Source organism: Eriocheir sinensis, chromosome 19 (genome assembly GCF_024679095.1).
Source record: "Eriocheir sinensis breed Jianghai 21 chromosome 19, ASM2467909v1, whole genome shotgun sequence".
NCBI lineage: Eukaryota > Metazoa > Arthropoda > Malacostraca > Decapoda > Varunidae > Eriocheir > Eriocheir sinensis.
In genome coordinates this window covers 3622866-3647679 of record NC_066527.1, presented here as the reverse complement: position 1 = coordinate 3647679, position 24814 = coordinate 3622866, and the positions used below count along the sequence as shown (strand labels likewise).

General features: G+C 50.2%; 2 protein-coding genes across 30 annotated transcripts in view; both read right to left on the bottom strand.

The window, feature by feature from the left end:
* The window catches only part of LOC127000558 (cuticle protein 7-like), a 59590-nt gene that overhangs the window by 30131 nt on the left and 4645 nt on the right, over positions 1-24814 (bottom strand). For 3 of the 28 annotated variants that reach the window (XM_050864339.1, XM_050864348.1, XM_050864359.1), the window contains exons 1-3: positions 19703-19803; positions 19050-19190; positions 13273-13452 (exon numbers count right to left, since the gene is read on the bottom strand). In XM_050864339.1, the coding sequence (XP_050720296.1) occupies positions 13273-13452; positions 19050-19190; positions 19703-19714 (333 nt within the window). In that variant the 5' untranslated portion in view covers positions 19715-19803. Of the gene's footprint in view, positions 1-5139; positions 5467-5836; positions 5978-9420; positions 9835-9975; positions 10117-13272; positions 13453-13666; positions 13705-14185; positions 14223-18198; positions 18559-19049; positions 19191-19702; positions 19804-24543; positions 24724-24814 lie in introns of those variants that run through there. The other 25 variants (XM_050864337.1, XM_050864346.1, XM_050864356.1 and 22 more) reach the window with 20 other exon arrangements.
* Positions 24139-24814, bottom strand: part of LOC127000561 (pro-resilin-like) — a 28768-nt gene continuing 28092 nt past the window's right edge. The window contains exon 5 of one of the 2 annotated variants that reach the window (XM_050864372.1): positions 24139-24384. Coding sequence is in view for 1 of the 2 variants with exons in the window: in XM_050864378.1 (XP_050720335.1) it covers positions 24433-24543 (111 nt within the window). In the remaining variant the exon portion in view is untranslated. Of the gene's footprint in view, positions 24544-24814 lie in introns of both variants that reach the window. The other variant, XM_050864378.1, reaches the window with a different exon arrangement.

The window sequence follows — 24814 nt, the reverse complement described above, 5'->3', positions numbered from 1 at the left end:
AGGGGGCCTAAAGGTCGTTGTGTTGTCGTGGCCCAGAGTCGGCACAGTGTGAAGGGGGCCTAAAGGTGGCTGGGTTGTCGCGGCCCAGAGTCGGCACAGTGTGAAGGGGGCCTAAAGGTCGTTGTGTTGTCGTGGCCCAGAGTCGGCACAGTGTGAAGGGGGCCTAAAGGTCGCTGGGTTGTTGTGACCCACTGTCGGCACAGTGTGATCGGGGCCTTACTCTTCGTCTTACTTTTACTGCTACTCCTACTTTTACTTTTTTTTTCTTTTACTTTTACTTCTCTTTTACTCTTACCCTCTTACTCTTATCCTTATATTCTCGCTCTCACTCATATGCTCTTACTCTAATATCTATACTTCTACTCTTTTATGCTTACTCTTATATTCTTCCGGCTATTCTTACTCCTCCTTTTATTGATCTCTACTCCTTCCATACCTCTTAATTACACTCAGTTTTCGCATTGTTCTGATCCCCTTCCTCTTCCTCTTCTGTTCATCTTTCTCTGTATTTCATTACATTCCACTCCTTCTCTTGTCTTTCGATATCACTCAACCCTTTTTTCATGGTACTGTTCCTTTTATTCTTCCTTTCTTTACCTTCCACTCCTTCCCCAACCTTTATATATCACTAAAGTGTTTTTGTATGCTCTCTGCCTCTTCGTCCTCATAGCTAGCATATAGTTTTGGGTGCCGCGAGCTATTGTTATTCTGCTCTGTGCTCTGTTTTTCTTTCATGATCATTAACGTGTCTCAGTTTCGCTTTCACCCTCAAGGCCGTGACCTCATCGTGCTAGAATCTTAAGAAGGGTTTCAAAATTAGAACGCCGCTAGCAACCCTCTCAATCCTCTCTCGCTCTCACTCACTCTCTCCGGCATTTCACCTTCCTTGCAATCTTAGAAATATGTACCTTTTGTTTTCTTTATTGCCTCATCCTGGTCCATCCTATACTGTTAAGCCTCGAAGCATTTCTCAAACTTAGCTTTTATTGTAATAATTTATCTTTTCTCCATCTCCTGTAACACCTGCGTCTTCCTTCACACCTTTCATCTCTCTTACACACATGCCAAAGTCTTGCATTCGAGCTTCCATTCTTACTGGCATGAAGTGTCTTCCTGCTCTGTCCAGCCTTACCTCACCATCTGTGCTTATCTTACTAAAACCATATCATATTATCTTGTCATATCATATCTCATGTCATCTCATATAATTTCATCTCTGCTCATCTTATTTCTTTTTATCTCATCTCATTTCATCTTACTAAAACCCATGGCATTTCCCAAAGCCATCATTTTATCAGTAACTCGTTTAGGCTCAGTTCTCTACATTCCAGATTACATATTTTCACTTATTAAGCATCGTTTCCAGCTCTGTCCAGCCTCACTTCCTAATCTCAGTTCATTTTTTTCTTATTAAAACCCAAATCAATTCCTTTTATGACCTTTTTAACCCATTCAGTCTTTTTCCTCTGCATTTCAGCTTACGTATATCCACCTATCAAGTTTCTCTCCCATCCCTACTCAGTTTTTCTACCCCCGTCTTGGCTAGCTATCCATTTTTCCTTTCACATTCTACAGACATGATATCATTTCTATTTCTGAGGTGTTCCAACTTTCCGCCAATCTGTCTCTGCCTCTTCCGTGTGTTACAACACCCATAACTCTATCATGTCGTGTCCTTCAGCCCAGCCATAATTTTAACCAGCCTTGGCCCGTCCCATAGCCCTGTCCAATGTGTCTTTCTGGCTCTCTGTCTCTGCCTCCTCGCACACCATGTAGGGCTTGCCACGATCAGCCCATCCGTCGAGTATTGCAGTCTACACATCTTTAACCTGCAGCTTGTTCATACACTTTTCTCTCTTATGACTTCAACTCTTCTGGAACTAAATTCGAGGATGATCCAACACTCCTCCTTCTTACGATTTCAACTCTCTCTAAAACCAAGCCTCTTAAAACATGTTCCAGCACTCTTTTCTACTATCTCACCTCCTCTGAAACTAAACCTTTTAAAACATGTTCCAGCACTCTTTTCTACTATTTCAACTCCTCTGAAACTAAACCTTTTAAAACATGTTCCAGCACTCTTTTCTACTATTTCAACTCCTGAAACTAAACCTTTTAAAACATGTTCCAGCACTCTTTTCTACTATTTCAACTCCTTTGAAACTAAACCTTTTAAAACATGTTCCAGCACTCATTTCTACTATTTCAACTCCTCTGAAACTAAACCTTTTAAAACATGTTCCAGCACTCTTTTCTACTATTTCAACCCCTCTGAAACTAAACCTTTTAAAACATGTTCCAGCACTCTTTTCTACTCCTTCAACTCCTCTGTAACTATACCTCTTAAAACATGTTCCAGCACTCTTTTCTACGACTTCAATTCATCTGGACCTAAACCCTAAATCCTGCACCGTGTTCCAGCCCCTTTTTTCCTATGACTTAACTTTCCTGGAACTAACCTGCTCAAAGCGTGTTGCAGCATTCTTCTTTCCTACGACTTGAACTCTTTTGGAACTAAACTCTAAACTAAAGAATATTCCAACACTTTTTTTCTTCGACTTTAATTCATCTGGAACTTAACTCAATAATTTTCCAGCACTCTTCATTTTTTACTTTCTTTTTTCTTTTTGTCGTTCTTTTTACGCTTCATTTTCATTCCTTCTTTTCTCTTCTTCTTTCTTTTTCGACTTCAATTCATCTGGAACTTAACTCAATCATTTTCCGGCACTCTTCATTTTTTTTTACTCTTTCGTTTTCTTTTTTCTCATTCTTTTTACTCTTCTTTTCATTTTTTCTTTGTTTTTTTTTGTGGGGGGAAAGAAACCCATTTAATCATATTCCAGCACGCTCTTTTTCGTCTGGAACTAAACCCTTAAACATGTTCTAACCCTCTTCTTCCTTACGACTTCACCACTTCTGAAACTAAATTTGATCAGTCTTCCTTTGCCTTTTTTTTCCATAAGAGCAACAAGTTAAGGGTATTTCGTGTGTTATGTATTGTATGTTATTGTATCATATTGTATTGTATTGTTTAGTATTGTAATGCATCGTATTGTATGTTATTGTATTGTACTGTATTGTTTTGTATTGTATCATTGTCTTGTCTTGTATTTTGTATTGTTTTGAATTGTATTATACTGCATCGTATTGTATGTTATTGTATTGTTTTATCTTGTAATGTATTCTATTTCAGTGTATTGTTTTCTTTCGTCACTGGTCCGCCTCGTTTTGTATAAGGGCAATCCGCAGCGAGGTCCAGAAGCTTGCCCTCAACATGTCACGAAGTCGCCTCATGCTCCTGTTGCGTCGGCCCACATTCACCCACTCTCTCCCTCCCTCCCTTCCTCTCTCCTCTCCCTCGTTCTCTCCCTCTTGTGTGCCCTTCTCTGTACCTAAGCTTCAGTCTGGAAACACTCCTTTCTCTTCTCTTCCTGTTCCCTTTTTTTCTTTTTTTTCTCTATCTCTCTATCTCTCCACACACGTACACACACGAAGAGATTTATAAATAAAGAGATGTAGAAATATAGACAAAGATAGATAAATAAATAGATAGAGAAATATGGAAAGAGGGAAAGATAGACTGGTCTGTAGATATCAAGAGGTAGAAAGATAGATATATGCAGAGACAGATAGATAGATAGATAGATAGATAGATAGATATTGCACCGCCTACACCTCAAATATGCGGTATAAAAAATGAAACTAAACAACCAACAAGTAAATGCGAACTGCTGTGATCCATAAGTAGTAACCAAACACAGCAATTCACAACAATCATGGCAACTGACCCCAAACACACACACACACACACACACACACACACACACACATTACAAAATATTGCGAATGATGTTTCCTAGGGTGGTTAGTTATCTCCCTACCCCCTGCCCCCTCCCCTACCCCCGAACACTCCACTAGTTAAAACAGGTCGCGGTGCATTCTGAGGGGGCGGGGGGGGGGGGGGCGTATGAAATCATCAGTTCAGGAAAGAAAATGTAGTTTTATTTTATTTGCTCACGAGCACAAAAGTCGCTTCAGCCTGCCAACCGCCCTTAGGGCTGCAAGTAATGAGTTTTGGAAGAAAAGAATGATGACGATGACTGGTCGACGATAGCGACGGCGACGATAACCACGAGATCGATGACTAGGAATAATAATAATAATAATAATAATAATAATAATAATAATAAAAAGAAGATGATGGTGATGATGAAGAAAGAGAGGGCATGGAGAGTACCTGGAGAAGAGTCCTGCGGGAGGTCGGCGTGCCCCACCTGCGGCACACAGGAGTGCCGACAAACTTCAGCCTGGAGGTGGACCTTCACACTGATGCACACCGAGCCGGAGTCTTGCAGCCAGGGCACACGTGGCCAGGGTTTGTTGGTCCGCTGACGGCCTCCTGCGTCACTTTGGCTCTTGCCATCGACAACTACCGGATGCGACTCACTGCCTGCACGAAGGCTGTGGACGGGGACGGACGCTTGGTGTCGGCGGGAGTTGTGCAGTGTGACCACCACCGGGAAAGGTGTGTTATTCTACGTCTGAAACTTTCGTTACATTAGACTACTGAAGAACGTTACTGTAGTCTTCATACTAAGCCTGGCGTCTGTGGCCACACACGGTCAAGATGGCTCCGTTTCCTTCTCTGACGCTTCAGTGGCACCTGATGTTTTCTTCCTCTTCAAGCCAAGAGCTGGGAGACCGTGATCTGATGGAAGCACCAAGGCAGTCTTGTCCTGGGTGTAGGACCAGTCAGGGAGGAGCGGAGCATCCCATTGGTGACAACAGTTGTTAATGACAAGTGGCAAGAACAGTGAATCAACCAAGTTAAATCGCAACCCATGTGTTTCTAGCCGCACATGGAGCCTGGTGGCTGCAAGGTAAACTACACAATGCTGGCCAGGCAAGCGAGACTGTGACAGCAGGCAGCTCCTGCCTTGTGGCGGGTGTCGAGGGGCAGGGCTGCGGTGGACGGGACACTGCAGGGGGTGCAGAGGAAAGGCTGCCAAGAACCGTGTTTCCGGTGGACGGGAAGGAATAGGAAAGTAAGGCATTTGGTGTGTTTTGCGTTTATTGCATGTTTGGAGCAGCAGCAGCAGCAGTGACCTATTTACAGGGATGGAAGGACGCGGGCATCGTCAGGTGTGAGCGGCATTACCCGTAGGCGGGGGTGGGGGTGCCGTAGGTGGGGGCGGGGGTGCCGTAGGTGGGGGCGGGGGGGCCGTAGGAGGGTCTTGGGGAGCCGTATCCCTGCTGGGGGTACTGAGCCTCGCCCTGGTAGGTGACCTGCGCCACGAAGCCGGAGTCGCCGTTGACGGTGTAGTCGACGCGCTGGAGGCGGCCGTCGGGCAGCTGCACGTAGTAGGAGCCCTGGGTGTCGTAGCCGTCGCGGGACTCCTGGTGGCCGTAGTCGTTGCCGGAGGGCGCGTCGTTGACGGCCCAGTCAAACTGGTACTGGGGGCGTGACTGTTGGAGGGAGAGGGGGTGTTAGTGTAGAGCAAGATGACAGGTGTGTACATGTACAGGCCTTGTATAAGTCACAGGTGTGTACATGTACAGGCCTTGTACAAGTCACAGGTGTGTACATGTACAGGCCTTGTACAAGTCACAGGTGTGTACATGTACAGGCCTTGTACAAGTCACAGGTGTGTACATGTACAGGCCTTGTACAAGTCACAGGTGTGTACATGTACAGTTCTTATACAAGTCACAGGTGTGTACATGTACAGTTCTTATACAAGTCACAGGTGTGTACATGTACAGTTCTTGTACAAGTCACAGGTGTGTACATGTGTTAAGTGTGGATACGTGTAAGTCTTGTGGCCTAGACACTCACCGTCTGCTGGGGCTGGCTGTAGGACGGGGCGGGGGTGCCGTAGGAGGGCCGTGGGGTGCCGTAGGTGGGCTGGGGTGTGGGCGGCCTGTAGGGCCTCTGGTCGGCGAGGGCGACGGCCACGAGGGCGGACACGAGGACGAGCTGCGGATGAGGAAATAGTGAGGTGACGGGGGCGTGAACGGAGGCGTCTGTTGAGGGGTGAGGCCTTTGTGATAAGATTGGGGGCGTGAGGGGACGTGTTGGTCTGGGGCGGTAATGAGAAGAGGTGTGGATGGGAGGGTGGGGGGAGTTTCGAAGCACGAGCATATCGACACCAGACCTCAACCTCAAAAGTGAAGCAATATTAAAAGAAAGCAAATAAGTCAGCTACAAAACAATTAGGTCACGCCCCGCTCAGGAGGCTCATAAAATGCAGGTGGGGACCGATACGAGGCTTTCCGACGCTCTCTGCTGGACAGGGCTGGAGTGGCTGAGGGGGGCAGGTGTGGGGGCTGTGTGGGGGGTGGGGAGCCAGTACCTTGAAGACCATGTTGGGGGCTGTGGTGCTTGAGGAACTGATGGCTGTTCTGTCGCTCAGGCTGGTTATATACTCTGGCGGCGGTGGTGGTGGTGGTGGTGATGGTGTTGGTGGAGGGAGGGGGAGGTGGATTTAGGGAGGAGTCGGGTGGAAGAGTGTGGAGGAGAGATGGGTCACAGGAGGAGGAAAGAGTGAGAGAAAATGAGAGATTGAGGTAGGGAGGAAAGAAGAATGGATATAGGGAGAAGAAAAGGCGTGAATGAAAGAGGGAAGAAAGAACTGGAGGGAGAAAAGAAGAAAATTAATGTATGGGGAGAGAGACGGGAGGGTAGTAAAGAGAGGGAAGGGGAAGGAAAGGGTAAGTCAGATGGAGGAGAGAGAGAGGATGAAAACAGAAAGAACATAAGGAGTCTGCAAGAAGTCGGAAATCCTACACAAGCATCTCCTGTAAATCCAACCTTACCCACTTCTTTTTCTTCTTGTTCTCGTTCTTTTTGTTGTTGCTCTTCTTTTTCCAGTTCTTGTTCTACTTGTTTTACTTGTTCTTGTTACTTTCATCTCTGTGTCCATTATTACTTCTCTTTGGGCGGTGACTCTGCTTCTTCCCTCTCAAAAGTTAGGACACTTTCCCCGTCAGGAGCCCCGCCCCTGAGCTGTGTTCTGCCCCGCCCCGCTATGTATCATCCCAATTATATCATCCTCATCCTCATCCATCCCAGGCAGTACCCGAAGTCCCCGCCCCGCCCCTCAACCCTGCCCCGCCCCTCAGCCCCACCCCGCCCCGTCCCTGCAATAGCGAGTCGTTGTCTGAAGGATATGTGTTGCCTGTGGGTATTAGTGAGAGTGGCGACGATGGCTTGGAGACTCATCTGACCGCACTCTTGCTCGGCGAAGGTGAATGGCGTTAGGGGGGGGGGGCCGAGGAGTACGGGGTGGGGGCTGGGTTGCCTGCAGCCTCCTACCCCCCACCCCCCCCCGCTACACCTCTCCCCTCACCTCCCATTCTACACCTTTGCTTGGACCCCCCCTCCGTGACCCCCTTGCCTGATCTCCCTCCCTGTTACACCCCTGCCCACAGTCCCCCTGCTACCCTCTTTCCGTTATTTAGCGTGTTCAGAAGTAAGATAATATAGTGTTTTCGGGACGGACTTGAGGAAAGGATGTAGGTGAAAATAATAAAGATGGACATTTTTATAATATCTCACGGTGACGAAGCTGCGACCTTTACTTTGTGGGAGGCTTGGGAACTACTTTATTATGTTATTACTTATTCTATTCTTATGTTCTTAACCAAGCTTGACCATCGTCTTCCGGCATCATCTTTTGCCTTTAAACTCACACTAATTATCGGATCGCGGCATCTTTCCTCGTACACTCCTTCACCCTAGCTTGACTTTTATTGTTAGAGTAAAAGCATCAGCTCAGAGGCATAAATAAGCATAAAAAAGCCCAGTAATCGCCGCTCCAATGAAATAAAGTTAAAAATGAGTGACTTATTTTGCGTACGGTACAGCAAAGAAAAACTTGTCTTGTCGCCAAAAAAATATCATGCGTCATTTTGTGGAAACTCTCACGGCTTTCATTATTATTGTTATTTTTTGTAATGTTATTGATAAATGGTGTTCGCCGATAGTGAAATCTTGTAGCTCTGGAGTCGTTTTGTAATATTGCGTCCTACTAACTCGTAAATGTTTCCTGTACAGCAGTTTGCGTTGAAATTTGTTGATCGTTGATGAGAAACGCGAAGGTCATGTTTGTTTTTCTCTGTTAAACTTTCTTGTTCTTGTTCTTTTTTGTTCTTGTTCTTGTTTTTGTTCCTTGTTCATCCTCATCTTCGTTTTCTTCTCTTTCATTTTTTTTGTCACTATAATATATATATATATATATATATATATATATATATATATATATATATATATATATATATATATATATATATATATATATATATATATATATATATATACGTATTATCATGTATATGTGAATGTATGACTGGGTGTGTCAGTATCACGCCACAGGATGTTTAAAAACACGTCGGTGCTTGTGGCCGTGAGAACAGATGCTTGGCTGACACTACATCAGCAAATGATGACAAATCATCCCAAGTCAGCTCCGGAAGGATCATAGTTCCGGGAAGGAGCCACGCACATAAATACCTTTCGCCCGAGCTACCAGGGGAGACGAAGACGGGCGAGGGCACGGAACACAAGGTCCGCTCTGGGTGTGCTACTTATCTTTCGTGCGATCGCTCACATAAACTTGTAACTATTGTGTAAAATTGTCAATACCATTTTTATACTAAAAGCCACACACCTTTTAATGTCCCTGTGAGAGAGAGAACTAAAGTGAACTAAACTGAACTTGTAACGGCTCCGCTCGGCCACACATCATCTACCTCACTTAACTAAAGGCTGTTGTGTTATCACCACCTACTACAGTCAACTTGTGAAGCAGGCCGCGGTAACACCGGCCCTGTAACGAGTGAGATAACAGCTCGCGCCTTAAACTAACACTTAACAGGAACCACCTTAAAAATAACAAAAAAGGTATAACAACTGTCAACGTCCTCGCCATCTTACATTTTTTATTAATTTTTTTTTTTAAAGAATATGTGAATGAATGAGTTGATGAGTAAATGAATGAATGATTGAATAAATTGACTGACTGGACGAATATATGCATGAGTAAATGAGTGACTGAATGAATGCATGAATGCGTCAGCCTTGAGGGTTCAATGCGTCCAAGCTCCAAGGTCACAGGGTGGCGGGGTGGGCGGGTGATATGACGGTGCTGGGGCTGGCTGGGGCTGGGGCTGGCTGCCGGGTGAGCCGCGTGGGGGAAGCCGAGCGTCGCGCCGCAGCCTGCGTGGAGCCAGACACAGACAACAGGAATGTTGTGGGAACCCCCCGAGGCAGGTGTGTTGCGAGGAGCAAGGGGCGGGGGCGTGGCGGGGCCTTCCGTGTTCGGGGCGGAACTTGTCTGTGGTGGTCAGTGAACGGCTGTTGACCCGTAAGCTGGTGAGAGTTGTGCTCGTGACCGCAGGGCGAGGTGGGGTGGGAGAGGCTTTATATTTTGTCGTTATCTTTTATTGCATATTAAGAGCGGCAGCAACAGTGACCTATTTACAATGACGTAAGGACGCGGGCATCGTCAGGCGTGGGCGGCATTACCCGTAGGCGGGGGTGGGGGTGCCGTAGGTAGGGGCGGGGGTGCCGTAGGTGGGGGCGGGGGGGCCGTAGGAGGGTCTTGGGGAGCCGTATCCCTGCTGGGGGTACTGAGCCTCGCCCTGGTAGGTGACCTGCGCCACGAAGCCGGAGTCGCCGTTGACGGTGTAGTCGACGCGCTGGAGGCGGCCGTCGGGCAGCTGCACGTAGTAGGAGCCCTGGGTGTCGTAGCCGTCGCGGGACTCCTGGTGGCCGTAGTCGTTGCCGGAGGGCGCGTCGTTGACGGCCCATTCAAACTGGTACTGGGGGCGTGACTGTTTGGGGGAGAGGGGGGGTGAGTGTGGGGCGAGATGACAGGTGTGTACATGTACAGGCCTTGTAGTACAAGTCACAGGTGTATACATGTATATGTGTTAAGCGTGTATACCTGTAAGTCTTGTGGCTAAGACACTCACCGTCTGTTGGGGCTGGCTGTAGGACGGGGCGGGGGTGCCGTAGGAGGGCCGTGGGGTGCCGTAGGTGGGCTGGGGGGTGGGCGGCCTGTAGGGCCTCTGGTCGGCGAGGGCGACAGCCACGAGGGCTGACACGAGGACGAGCTGTGGATGAGGAAATAGTGAGGTGACGGGGGCGTGAACGGAGGCGTCTGTTGGGGGGTGAGGCCTTTGTGAGAAGATTGGGGGTCGTGAGGGGACGTGTTGGATTGGGGCGGCAATGAGAATACATGGGGGTGGGAGTGTTGGGGGAGTGGCGAGGCATGAGCATATCGACACCAGACCTCAACCTCAAAAGTGAAGCAATATTAAAAGAAAACAAATAAGTCAGCTACAAAACAATAAGGTCACGCCCCGCTCAGGAGGCTCATAAACATGCAGGTGGGGGCCGATACGAGGCTTTCCCACGCCCTCTGCCGGACAGGGCTGGAGGGGCTGAGGGGGGCAGGTGTGGGTGCTGTGTGGGGGGCGGGGAGCCAGTACCTTGAAGACCATGTTGGGGGCTGTGGTGCTTGAGGAACTGATGGCTGTTCTTTCGCTCCGGCTGGTTATATACTCTGGCGGTGGTGGTGGTGGTGGTGGTGGTGGTGGCGTCACGTGGGCGGAGCTGAACAGTTGCTCATGACGGGAAAATACAGGGAGGAGGGAAGCGGAGGGAGGGGGAGGTGGATTTAGGGAGGAGTCGGGATGAAGAGTGTGGAGGAGAGATGGGTCACGGGAGGAGGAAAGAGTGAGAGAAAAGGAGGGATTGAGGTAGGGAGGAAAGAAGAATGGATATAGGGAGAAGAAAAGGCGTGAATGAAAGAGGGCAGAAAGAACTGAAGGAGGGAGAAAAGAAGAAAATTAATGTATATGGAGAGAGACGGGAGGGTAGTAAAGAGAGGGAAGGGGAAGGAAAGGTAAGTCAGATGGAGGAGAGAGAGAGGATGGAAACAGGAAGAACATAAGGAGTCTGCAAGAAGTCGGAAATCCTACACAAGCATCTCCTGTAAATCCAACCTTACCCACCACCTACTTATCTTGCCTATCCATGAAGTTATCCAACCTTTTCTTGAAGTCATCTCTGTTCCTCCCATCCACTGCTCTTGGTAAACTAATTCTTACTTGTGTCTATGTGGAGTCTCAGTGTATCTAACTTAAACCCATTGCTACGTGTCCTGTTCGCCTCTCTTACCACCAAATCCTTATTGACATCTCCCTTCGTTAAAGACCTTCATCCAATCACAACCTCCAGTAAAGTGTCCTTGCCCCCTTCGCATTCCAAGAGAATGCAGGTTTAAACATTTAAGCCAATCCTTATACGTGACGTTTCTCAATCCGTGAATCATCTTTGTCACCCTCCTCTGCACAGATTATAAGGGATGAGGCGTGAAGAAGAGAGAGGGATAGAGGGGGGGATGGAGGAGGCGTGAAGGAGATAAAGGGAAGGAAAGAGGAAAGGAGAAAAGTATTGCATGAAAAGAGGGAAAGGGAGAGAAGTGGAGAGAGGAGATAAAGGAGGCTTGAAGAAGAGAGAGGGAGAGAGGGCGCGTGAAGGAAAGAGATAAAAAAGAAAGATGAAAGGAGGAAATTGATGTATAGTAAGAGGAATATGGCCCAAAGAGGAGAGGGAAAGGGGGCAGTGAATGGAAGGAAGGAAGAGAGATGTGTCACAAAGAGAGAGGGAAGGAAAGAGATAAGGAGGAAATTAATATATGGAGGCGGAATTGGGGCACTGGGGCATCAATAAAGGAGATACAAGTGAAGGTGTGTGGATACGATATACCTGCGCATGGCTCCAGTGCTCATCTCGGTCGCTTTGCTCCTTGACCATGTGGTGGGAAGGAAGGAAGGGAAAGGGAGGAAACAAGAGAGAGGGTATGGGAGAGGCGGCAAGAAGAGAGAGAAGGAAAGAGAAAATGAGGAGAGTAATGAATGAAGAGGGAAGGAAGGATGGGAGGAAAGAACATAAGAACATAAGAACGTAAGGAGTCTGCAGGAGGCCGGTTGGCCTATACAAGGCAACTCCTGTACACTCAACCCCATCTTACCTCACCATCCATGGCTTTATCTAACCTCTTCTTGAATGTATCTATGGTATTGGCAGAAGAAGAAGAAGAAGAAGAAGAAGAAGAAGAAGAAGAAGAAGAAGAAGAAGAAGAAGAAGAAGAAGATGGTAATGACGAAGAAAGAGAGAGCATGGAGAGTACCCGGAGAAGAGTCCTGCGGGAGGTCGCCACGCCCCACCTGCGGCACACAGGAATGCCGACACACTTCAGCCTGGAGGTGGACCTTCACACTGATGCACACCGAGCCGGAGTCTTGCAGCCAGGGCACACGTGGCCAGGGTTTGTTGGTCCGCTGACGGCCTCCTGCGTCACTTTGGCTCTTGCCATCGACAACTACCGGATGCGACTCACTGCCTGCACGAAGGCTGTGGACGGGGACGGACGCTTGGTGTCGGCGGGAGTTGTGCAGTGTGACCACCACCGGGAAAGGGGTGTTATTCTACGTCTAAAACTTTCGTTACATTAGACTACTGAAGAACGTTACAGTAGTCTTCAAACTAAGCCTGGCGTCTGTAACCAAACACGGTCAAGATGGCTCCGTTTCCTTCTCTGACGCTTCAGTGGCACCTGATGTTTTCTTAATCTTCAAGCCAGAGCTGGGAGACCGTGATCTGATGGAAGCACCAAGGCAGTCTTGTTGTCCTGGGTGTAGGACCAGTCAGGGAGGAGCGGAGCATCCCATTGGTGACAACAGTTGTTGATGACAAGTGGCAAGAACAGTGAATCAACCAAGCCAAATCGCAACCCATGTGTTTCTAGCCGCACATGGAGCCAGGTGGCTGCAAGGTAAACTACACAATGCTGGCCAGGCAAGCGAGACTGTGACCGCAGGCAGCTCCTGCCTTGTGGCGGGTGACGAGGGGCAGGGCGGCGGTGGACGGGGCACTGGAGGGGGTGCAGAGGAAAGGCTGCCAAGAACCGTGTTTCCGGTGGACGGGAAGGAATAGGAAAGTAAGGCATTTGTTGTGTTTTGCGTTTATTGCATGTATGGAGCAGCAGCAGCAGCAATGACCTATTTACAGGGATGGAAGGACGCGGGCATCGTCAGGCGTGGGCGGCATTACCCGTAGGCGGGGGTGGTGGTTCCGTAGGTAGGGGCGGGGGGGCCGTAGATGGGGGTGGGGGTGCCATAGGTGGGTGCGGGGTGGCCGTAGGAGGGTCTTGGGGAGCCGTATCCCTGCTGGGGGTACTGAGCCTCGCCCTGGTAGGTGACCTGCGCCACGAAGCCGGAGTCGCCGTTGACGGTGTAGTCGACGCGCTGGAGGCGGCCGTCGGGCAGCTGCACGTAGTAGGAGCCCTGGGTGTCGTAGCCGTCGCGGGACTCCTGGTGGCCGTAGTCGTTGCCGGAGGGCGCGTCGTTGACGGCCCAGTCAAACTGGTACTGGGGTCTTGACTGTTAGGGGGAAAAGAGGGGGGCGGTGAGTGTGAGGCAAGATGACAGGTGTGTACATTTACAAGCCTCGGTCAAGTCAAAGGTGTGTACATGTACAGGCCTTGTACAAGTCACAGGTGTGTACATGTAACGTCCTTGTAGTGCAAGTCACAGGTGTGTACATATACATGTGTTAAGTGTGTACACGTTTAAGTCTTGTGGCCAGGACACTCACCGTCTGCTGGGGCTGGCTGTAGGACGGGGCGGGGGCGCTGTAGGAGGGACGGGGGGTCCCGTTGGTGGGCTGGGGTGTGGGAGGCCTGTAGGGCGTCTGGTCGGTGAGGGCGACGGCCACCAGGGCGGACACGAGGGCGAGCTGCGGATGAGGAAATAGTGAGGTGACGGGGGCGTGAACGGAGGCGTCTGTTGGGGGGTGAGGCCTTTGTGAGAAGATTGGGGGCATGAGGGGGACGTGTTGGTCTGGGGCGGTAATGAGAAGACGTGGGGGTGGGAGGGTGGGGGGAGTTTCGAGGCACGAGGATATCGACACCAGACCTAAACCTCAAAAGTGAAGCAATATTAAAAGAAAGCAAATAAGTCAGCTACAAAACAATAAGGTCACGCCCCGCTCAGGAGGCTCATAAACATGTAGGTGGGAGGCGATACAAGGCTTTCCCACGCCCTCTGCTGGACAGGGCTGGAGGGGCTGAGGGGGGCACGTGTGGGGGCTGTGTGGGGGGCGGTTAGCCAGTACCTTGAAGACCATGTTTGGGGCTGTGGTGCTTGAGGAACTGATGGCTGTTCTGTCGCTCAGGCTGGTTATATACTCTGGCGGCGGCGGTGGTGGTGGTGATGGTGGTGGTGGAGGGAGGGAGGTGGATTTAGGAGGAGTCAGGAACATGGAAACATGTGCAGGAGAAAGCCTATTGGCTCAGGGGGAGGAGGAAAGGGTGAGAGGAAATGAGAGATTGAGGTAGGGAGGAAAGAAGAATGGATATAGGGAGAATAAAAGGCGTGAATGAAAGAGGGAAGACCGGTTTGAAAAGAAACTCCTTCCAATGTCTGTGTTACATCGACTCGACTGAATGGGTAAACCGTTATTTCTAGTTCTTGAGTTGGTTTGCAGTTCAAAGAATTTGGAGTAATCGACGTTATTGAACTTTTTTAGATACTTGAAGACTTGAATCATATCCCCTCGTAGGCGTCTTTTCTCCAATGTAAAGAGATTGAGTCGCTTGAGTCGTTCCTCGTACGGTTGAGCCCTGAAGGTTGGAATCATCTTTGTGGCGCGTCGCTGAATCCTTTCCAGTAGAGCAATGTCCTTTCTGTAATAGGGAGACCAGAACTGCATTGCATACTCGAGGTGCGGTCTTACCATGGAATTATACATGGATAGCATCACGTCTGGTGTTTTACACTCGAAGTGTCTCGCTATGAACCCGAGCATAATGTTGGCCTTGTTGTATGCTTTTTTACAGTGATTCGCGTGTTTCAGGTCACTGCTGATAGTGACTCCAAGATCCTTTTCCTCCTGCATCGCTTGCAGAGGTCTCCCATTCATGATGTATGTATGGTTACTATTTTGGGGACCAATGTGCATGACTTTGCATTTGTCAACATTAAAAGACATTTGCCATTTTTCCGACCATTCGATAATGTGATTGAGGTCTTTCTGAATGATTTCGCAGTCGGTCTTTGTGAGGGCATCTCCACCCACCTTGGTGTCATCTGCAAATTTCGATATTGTGGATTTCAGTCCTGATTCTAGGTCATTGATATATATGATAAAGAGGATGGGTCCCAGCACTGAGGGGCGTGGAGGAGTGTGGAGGAGAGATGGGTCACGGGAGGAGGAAAGAGTGAGGGAAAATGAGAGATTGAGGTAGGGAGGAAAGATAAATGGATATACGGAGAAGAAAAGGCGTGAATGAAAGAGGGAAGAAAGAACTGAAGGAGGGAGAAAAGAAGAAAATTAATGTATGGGGAGAGAGACGGGAGGGTAGTAAAGAGAGGGAAGGGGAAGGAAAGGGTAAGTCAGATGGAGGAGAGAGAGAGGATGAAAACAGAAAGAACATAAGGAGTCTGCAAGAAGTCGGAAATCCTACACAAGCATCTCCTGTAAATCCAACCTTACCCACTTCTTTTTCTTCTTGTTCTCGTTCTTTTTGTTGTTGCTCTTCTTTTTCCAGTTCTTGTTCTACTTGTTTTACTTGTTCTTGTTACTTTCATCTCTGTTGCCATTATTACTTCTCTTTGGGCGGTGACTCTGCTTCTTCCCTCTCACAAGTTAGGACACTTTCCCCGTCAGGAGCCCCGCCCCTGAGCAGTGTCCTGCCCCGCCCCGCTATGTATCATCCCAATTATATTATCCTCATCCTCATCCTCATCCATCCCAGGCAGTACCCGAAGTCCCCGCCCCGCCCCTCAACCCTGCCCCGCCCCTCAGCCCCACCCCGCCCCGTCCCTGCAATAGCGAGTCGTTGTCTGAAGGATATATGTTGCCTGTGGGTATTAGTGAGAGTGGCGACGATGGCTTGGAGACTCATCTGACCGCACTCTTGCTCGGCGAAGGTGAATGGCGTTGGGGGGGGGACGAGGAGTACGGGGTGGGGGGTGGGTTGCCTGCAGCCTCCTTGCCCCCCCCCCCCCTCCCTCACCTCCTCACACCTCCATTCTACACCTTTGACCCCCCCTCAGACGTGACCCCTTGCCTGAACTCCATCCCAGGTACACCCCCACCCACAGTCCCCCTGCTACCCTCTTTCCGTTATTTAGTGTGTTCAGAAGTAAGATAATATAGTGTTTTCGGGACGGACTTGAGGAACGGATGTAGGTGAAAATAATAAAGATGGACATTTTTATTATATCACGGTGACGAAGCTGCGACCTTTACTTTGTGGGAGGCTTGGGAACTACTTTATTATATTATTACTTATTCTATTCTTATGTTCTTAACCAAGCTTGACCATCGTCTTCCGGCATCATCTTTTGCCTTTAAACTCACACTAATTATCGGATCGCGGCATCTTTCCTCGTACACTCCTTCACCCTAGCTTGACTTTTATTTTTAGAGTAAAAGCGTCAGCTCAGAGGCATAAATAAGCATAAAAAAGCCCAGTAATCGCCGCTCCTATGAAATAAAGTTAAAAATGAGTGACTTATTTTGCGTACGGTACAGCAAAGAAAAACTTGTCTTGTCGCCAAAAAAATATCATGCGTCATTTTGTGGAAACTCTCACGGCTTTCATTATTATTGTTATTTTTTGTAATGTTATTGATAAATGGTGTTCGCCGATAGTGAAATCTTGTACCTCTGGAGTCGTTTTGTAATATTGCGTCCTACTAACTCGTAAATGTTTCCTGTACAGCAGTTTGCGTTGAAATTTGTTGATCGTTGATGAGAAACGCGAAGGTCATGTTTGTTGTTCTCTGTTAAACTTTCTTGTTCTTGTTCTTTTTTTGTTCTTGCTCTTGTTTTTGTTCCTTGTTCATCCTCGTCTTCGTTTTCTTCTCTTTCATTTTTTTTGTCACTATAATATATATATATATATATATATATATATATATATATATATATATATATATATATATATATATATATATATATATACTTATTATCATGTATATGTGAATGTATGACTGTATATGTCAGTATCACGCCTCAGGATGTTTAAAAACACGTCGGTGCTTGTGGCCGTGAGAACAGATGCTTGGCTGACACTACATCAGCAAATGATGACAAATCATCCCAAGTCAGCTCCTTAATTAAGGATCATAGTTCCGGGAAGGAGCCACGCACATAAATACCTTTCGCCCGAGCTACCAGGGTAGACGAAGACGGGCGAGGGCACGGAACACAAGGTCCGCTCTGGGTGTGCTACTTATCTTTGGTGCGATCGCTCACATAAACTTGTAACTATTGTGTAAAATTGTCAATACCATTTTTATACTAAAAGCCACACACCTTTTAATGTCCCTGTGAGAGAGAGAAGTAAAGTGAACTAAACTGAACTTGTAACGGCTCCGCTCGGCCACACATCATCTACCTCACTTAACTAAAGGCTGTTGTGTTATCACCACCTACTACAGTCAACTTGTGAAGCAGGCCGCGGTAACACCGGCCCTGTAACGAGTGAGATAACAGCTCGCGCCTTAAACTAACACTTAACACGAACCACCTTAAAAATAACAAAAAAGGTATAACAACTGTCAACGTCCTCGCCATCTTGCATTTATTATTATTATTATTTTTTAAAGAATATATGAATGAATGAGTTGATGAGTAAATGAATGGCTGAATGAATGACTGAGTAAATTGACTGACTGGATGAATATATGCATGAGTAAATGAATGACTGAATGAATGCATGAATGAGTCAGTCTTGACGGTTCACCGCGTCCAAGCTCCAAGGTCACAGGGTGGCGGGGTGGGCGGGTGATATGACGGGGCTGGGGCTGGGGCTGGCTGCCGGGTGAGCCGCATGGGGGAAGCCGAGCGTCGCGCCGCAGCCCGCGTGGATCCAGACACAGACAGCCGCCGCAGGAATGTTGTGGGAACCCCCCGAGGCAGGTGTGTGGCGAGGAGCAAGGGGTGGGGGCGTGGCGGGGCGGGGCGGGGCGGGACTTGTCTGTGGCGGTCAGTGAACGACTATTGACCTTTATGTTGGTGAGGGTTGTGCTCGCGACGGCAGGGCGAGGTGGGGTGGGAGAGGCTTTATATTTTGTCGTTATCTTTTATTGCATGTTGAGAGCAGCAGCAGCAGTGACCTATTTACAATGATGGAAGGACGCGGGCATCGTCAGGCGAGGGCGACATTACCCGTAGGCGGGGGTGGGGGGGCCGTAGGTGGGGGCGGGGGTTCCGTAGGTGGGGGCGGGGGGACCGTAGGAGGGTCTTGGAGAGCCGTATCCCTGCTGGGGGTACTGAGCCTCGCCCTCGTAGGTGACCTGCGCCACGAAGCCGGAATCGCCGTTGACGGTGTAGTCGACGCGCTGGAGGCGGCCGTCGGGCAGTTGCACGTAGTAGGAGCCCTGGGTGTCGTAGCCGTCGCGGGACTCCTGGTGGCCGTAGTCGTTGCCGGAGGGCGCGTCGTTGACGGCCCAGTCAAACTGGTACTGGGGGCGTGACTGTTGGGGGAGGAAGAGAGGGGTGCGGTGAGTGTGAGGCAAGATGACATGTGTGTACATGTATAGGCCTTGTAGTAGAAGTCACAGGTGTGTACATGTACGGGCCTTGTACAAGTCACAGGTGTGTACATGTACAGGCCTTGTACAAGTCACAGGTGTGTACATGTACAGGCCTTGTACAAGTCACAGGTGTGTACATGTACAGGCCTTGTACAAGTCACAGGTGTGTACATGTACAGGCCTTGTACAAGTCACAGGTGTGTACATGTACAGGCCTTGTAGTAGAAGTCACAGGTGTGTACATGTACAGGCCTTTTATAAGTCACAGGTGTGTACATGTACAGGCCTTGTAGTAGAAGTCACAGGTGTGTACATGTACAGGCCTTGTACAAGTCACAGGTGTGTACATGTACAGGCCTTGTACAAGTCTTGTGTTGAGACAAATAATGACAGTTGTCTAAACGTGTAAATCTCGTGGCCAGGACACTCACCGTCTGCTGGGGCTGGCTGTAGGACGGGGCGGGGGCGCCGTAGGTGGGCTTGGGGGTGCCGTAGGTGGGCTGGGGGGTGGGTGGCCTGTAGGGCCTCTGGTCGGCGAGGGCGGCGGCCACGAGGGCGGACACGATGAAAAGCTGCAGAGTAAGAAGAGTTAATGAGGGACACTTGTGAAGAATGCTTTTTATTATTGGTACTGGAGGGGCTCGGGGGGTGATGGGTTGACCGTCGTGGGGTGTGGGGTGAACCTGTGGGGGGCATATACATGGGGCTTTGCGTGGTGTGTAATTATAATAAGTTTATTAATGTAAGGCAGCCGTCAGGCTGAAAATATACAAATTAAAAATACAAGAAACTAATAGTAAATAGGCTGCACTAGAGGGAGTGAGAGGGTGGGGGTGGTTTGGGAGAGCTAAAATAGAGACATAAGGGAGAGGGCGGGTGGTGTTAAGTGGGAACTTCGATGGGTAGCGGCGAGGTGCTAAAATCCACCGCGGGCCTTTGGGTATGACTGTCACTGGGTATTGTTTATCATCCGCACCATCGCGGGCACTGCGCTACGTGTGTGTGTGTGTGTGTGTGTGTGTGTGTGTGTGTGTGTGTGTGTGTGTGTGTGTGTGTGTGTGTCTGAGGGTTGGACAGCCACTACCTTGAGGGCCATGTCGGAGGTCTGTGGGCGTTGGACTGCTGACTGTTCTTCCTCAGCGGCCTCTTATATAGTGATGGCGACGGCGGCGAGGCTGACGTCAGGAGGGCCGGGAGGGAAAGCAGAAGAGTTATTTTCAATACGCAGTGAAGGAAAACAGGGAGGAGTCAGACGGAGGGAGGGGCGGAGGGGAAGGTGTGAAGCAACGATGAAAGAGGTGACAGCGGAGGGCGGGGGCGTCGCGGCCTTGAGACGGGCCGCCGCGAGGTGAGGAGGAGTCGCCCTAGTTTTCCTGGTGGTGGGTGACGCATCTCTGGTCCTTCTTGGCTCATCCCGTGCTTCCGTGTACTGCCTGGCTTTCAGCTCCTGCCCTCGATTCTTAAGCCCCTTCACACTGTGCCGACTCTGGGCCACGACAACCCAGCGACTCGGGGTACACGAGGTCTGGGGTGTGAAATGTTGATGTGTAAGGGTCGCACATTGTCGGAAAGAGGTCTAGAAACGATCGCCTGATGCTGATTTGGCACAGTGTGAAGGGGGCCGAAAGGTCGCTGTGTTGTCGTGGCCCAGAGTCGGCACAGTGTGAAGGGGGCCCAAAGGTCGTTGTGTTGTCGTGGCCCAGAGTCGGCACAGTGTGAAGGGGACCCAAAGGTCGTTGTGTTTTCGTGGTCCATAGTCGGCACAGTGTGAAGGGGGCCCAAAGGTCGTTGTGTTGTCGTGGCCCAGAGTCGGCACAGTGTGAAGGGGGCCCATGGGTCGCTGTGTTGTCGTGGCCCAGAGTCGGCACAGTGTTAACGGGGCCCAAAGGTCGTTGTGTTGTCGTGGCCTAGAGTCGGCACAGTGTCAAGGGGGCCCAAAGGTCGTTGTGTTGTCGTGGTCCAGAGTCGGCACAGTGTGAACGGGGCCCAAAGGTCGTTGTGTTGTCGTGGTCCAGAGTCGGCACAGTGTCAAGGGGGCCCAAAGGTCGTTGTGTTGTCGTGGCCCAGAGTCGGCACAGTGTGAACGGGGCCCAAAGGTCGCTGTGTTGTCGTGGCCCAGAGTCGGCACAGTGTGAACGGGGCCCAAAGGTCGTTGTGTTGTCGTGGCCCAGAGTCGGCACAGTGTGAAGGGGGCCCAAAGGTCGCTGTGTTGTCGTGGTCCAGAGTCGGCACTGTGTGAACGGGGCCCAAAGGTCGTTGTGTTGTCGTGGTCCAGAGTCGGCACAGTGTGAAGGGGTCCCAAAGGTCGTTGTGTTGTCGTGGTCCAGAGTCGGCACAGTGTTAAGGGGTCTCAAAGGTCGTTGTGTTGTCGTGGTCCAGAGTCGGCACAGTGTGAAGGGGGCCCCAAGGTCGTTGTGTTTTCGTGGTCCAGAGTCGGCACAGTGTGAAGGGGTCCCAAAGGTCGTTGTGTTGTCGTGGTCCAGAGTCGGCACAGTGTGAAGGGGTCCCAAAGGTCGTTGTGTTGTCGTGGTCCAGAGTCGGCACAGTGTGAAGGGGTCCCAAAGGTCGCTGTGTTGTCGTGGTCCAGAGTCGGCACAGTGTGAAGGGGGCCCATGGGTCGCTGTGTTGTCGTGGCCCAGAGTCGGCACAGTGTGAAGGGGGCCCAAAGGTCGTTGTGTTGTCGTGGTCCAGAGTCGGCACAGTGTGAACGGGGCCCAAAGGTCGTTGTGTTGTCGTGGTCCAGAGTCGGCACAGTGTGAAGGGGTCGCAAAGGTCGTTGTGTTGTCGTGGTCCAGAGTCGGCACAGTGTGAAGGGGTCCCAAAGGTCGCTGTGTTGTCGTGGTCCAGAGTCGGCACAGTGTGAAGGGGGCCCAAAGGTCGCTGTGTTGTCGTGGCCCAGAGTCGGCACAGTGTGAAGGGGGCCCAAAGGTCGTTGTGTTGTCGTGGTCCAGAGTCGGCACAGTGTGAACGGGGCCCAAAGGTCGTTGTGTTGTCGTGGTCCAGAGTCGGCACAGTGTGAACGGGGCCCAAAGGTCGTTGTGTTGTCGTGGCCCAGAGTCGGCACAGTGTGAAGGGGGCCCAACGGTCGTTGTGTTGTCGTGGCCCAGAGTCGGCACAGTGTGAAGGGGGCCCAAAGGTCGTTGTGTTGTCGTGGTCCAGAGTCGGCACAGTGTGAACGGGGCCCAAAGGTCGTTGTGTTGTCGTGGCCCAGAGTCGGCACAGTGTGAAGGGGGCCCAAAGGTCGCTGTGTTGTCGTGGCCCAGAGTCGGCACAATGTGAAGGGGTCCCAAAGGTCGCTGTGTTGTCGTGGCCCAGAGTCGGCACAGTGTGAAGGGGTCCCAAAGGTCGCTGTGTTGTCGTGGCCCAGAGTCGGCACAGTGTCAAGGGGGCCCAAGGGTCGCTGTGTTGTCGTGGCCCAGAGTCGGCACAGTGTCAAGGGGGCCCAAAGGTCGTTGTGTTGTCGTGGCCCAGAGTCGGCACAGTGTCAAGGGGTCCCAAAGGTCGCTGTGTTGTCGTGGCCCAGAGTCGGCACAGTGTGAACGCGGCCCAAAGGTCGCTGTGTTGTCGTGGCCCAGAGTCGGAGCCAGAGTATTGTATGTTATTGTATCATATTTTATTGTATTGTTTAGTATTGTATTGCATCGCATTGTATGTTATTGTATTGTACTCTATTGTTTTGTATTGTATCATTGTCTTGCTTTGTATTTTACTGCTTTTGTATTGGTTAGTATTGTATTGTACTGCATCGTATTGTATGTTATTGTATTGTTTTGTCTTTTACTGTATTGTATTTCAGTATATTGTTTTCTTTCGTCAGTGGTCCGCCTCGTTTTCTATAAGTCTAATCTGCAGCGAGGTCCAGAAGCTTGCCCTCAACATGTCACGAAGTCGCCTCATGCTCCTGTTGCGTCGGCCCACATTCACCCACTCTCTCCCTCCCTCCCTCCCTCCTTCTCTCCCTCGTTCTCTCCCTCTTGTGTGCCCTTCTCTGTACCTAAGCCTCAGTCTGGAAATCCTCCCTTCTCTTCTCTTCCTGTTCTTTTTTTTTTCTCTATCTATCTATCCATCTATCTATCTATATCTATCTATCTATCTATCTATCTATCCATCTCTTCACACACGTACACACACGGAAAGATAGATAAATAGAGATGTAGAAATATAGACAGATAGATAAATAAACAGATAGGGAAATTTGGAAAGAGGGAAAGATAGATTGGTGTATAGATAGCAAGGGGTAGAAAGACAGATGAATGTAGAGACAGACAGACAGATAGGTAAATATTGTACCGACCTCATCTTTAATATTCACTATAAAAAACTAAACTAAACAACCAACAAGTAAATGCGAACAGCTGTGATCCATAAGTTGTAACCAAACACAGCAATTCACAACAATCATGGCAACTGACTCCACACACACACACACACACACACACACACACACACACACACACACACACACACACACACACACACACACACACACACACACACACACACACACACACACATTACAGAGTATTGTGAATGGTGTTTCCTAGTGTGGTTAGTTATCTCCCTCCCCCCTGCCCCCTCCCTCTCCCCCCGAACAATCGAGTAGTTAAAACAGGTCGCGGTGCATACTGAGGGGTCGGTGGGGGTGGGGCGGGGGGGGGGGCGGGGGGGGTATGAAATCATCAGTTCAGTAAAGAAAATGTATTTTTATTTTTTATACTCACGAGCACAAAAGTCGCTTCAGCCTGCCAACAGCCTCAGGGCAGCAAGTAATGAGCTTTGTAAGAAAAGAATGATGACGATGACTCGTCGACGATAGCGACGGCGACGATAACCACGAGATGGATGACTGGAAGAAGAAGAAGAAGAAGAAGAAAGAGAGGGCATTGAGAGTACCCGGAGAAGAGTCCTGCGGGAGGTCGGCGTGCCCCACCTGCGGTACACAGGAGTGCCGACAAACTTCAGCCTGGAGGTGGACCTTCACACTGATGCACACCGAGCCGGAGTCTTGCAGCCAGGGCACACGTGGCCAAGGTTTGTTGGTCCGCTGACGGCCTCCTGCGTCACTTTGGCTCTTGCCATCGACAACTACCGGATGCGACTCACTGCCTGCACGAAGGTTGTGGACGGGGGACGGACGCTTGGTGTCGGTGGGAGTTGTGCAGTGTGACTACCACCGGGAAAGGGGTGTTATTCTACGTCTGAAACTTTCGTTACATTAGACTACTGAAGAACGTTACAGTAGTCTTGAAACTAAGCCTGGCTTCTGTGGCCACACATGGTCATGATGGTTCCGTTTCCTTCTCTGACGCTTCAGTGGCACCTGATGTTTTCTTCCTCTTCAAGCCAAGAGCTGGGAGACCGTGATCTGATGGAAGCACCAAGGCAGTCTTGTTGTCCTGGGTGTAGGACCAGTCAGGGAGGAGCGGAGCATCCCATTGGTGACAACAGTTGTTGATGACAAGTGGCAAGAACAGTGAATCAACCAAGCCAAATCGCAACCCATGTGTTTCTAGCCGCACATGGAGCCAGGTGGCTGCAAGGTAAACTACACAATGCTGGCCAGGCAAGCGAGACTGTGACCGCAGGCAGCTCCTGCCTTGTGGCGGGTGACGAGGGGCAGGGCGGCGGTGGACGGGGCACTGCAGGGGGTGCATAGGAAAGGCTGCCAAGAACCGTGTTTCCGGTGGACGGGAAGGAATAGGAAAGTAAGGCATTTGGTGTGTTTTGCGTTTATTGCATGTTTGGAGCAGCAGCAGCAGCAGTGACCTATTTACAGGGATGGAAGGACGCGGGCATCGTCAGGCGTGGGCGGCATTATCCGTAGGCGGGGGTGGGGGTGCCGTAGGTGGGGGCGGGGGGGCCGTATGAGGGTCTTGGGGAGCCGTATCCCTGCTGGGGGTACTGAGCCTCGCCCTGGTAGGTGACCTGCGCCACGAAGCCGGAGTCGCCGTTGACGGTGTAGTCGACGCGCTGGAGGCGGCCGTCGGGCAGCTGCACGTAGTAGTTGCCCTGGGTGTCGTAGCCGTCGCGGGACTCCTGGTGGCCGTAGTCGTTGCCGGAGGGCGCGTCGTTGACGGCCCAATCAAACTGGTACTGGGGGCGTGACTGTTTGGGGGAGAAGGGGGGTGAGTGTGGGGCGAGATGACAGGTGTGTACATGTACAGGCCTTGTAGTACAAGTCACAGGTGTGTACTTG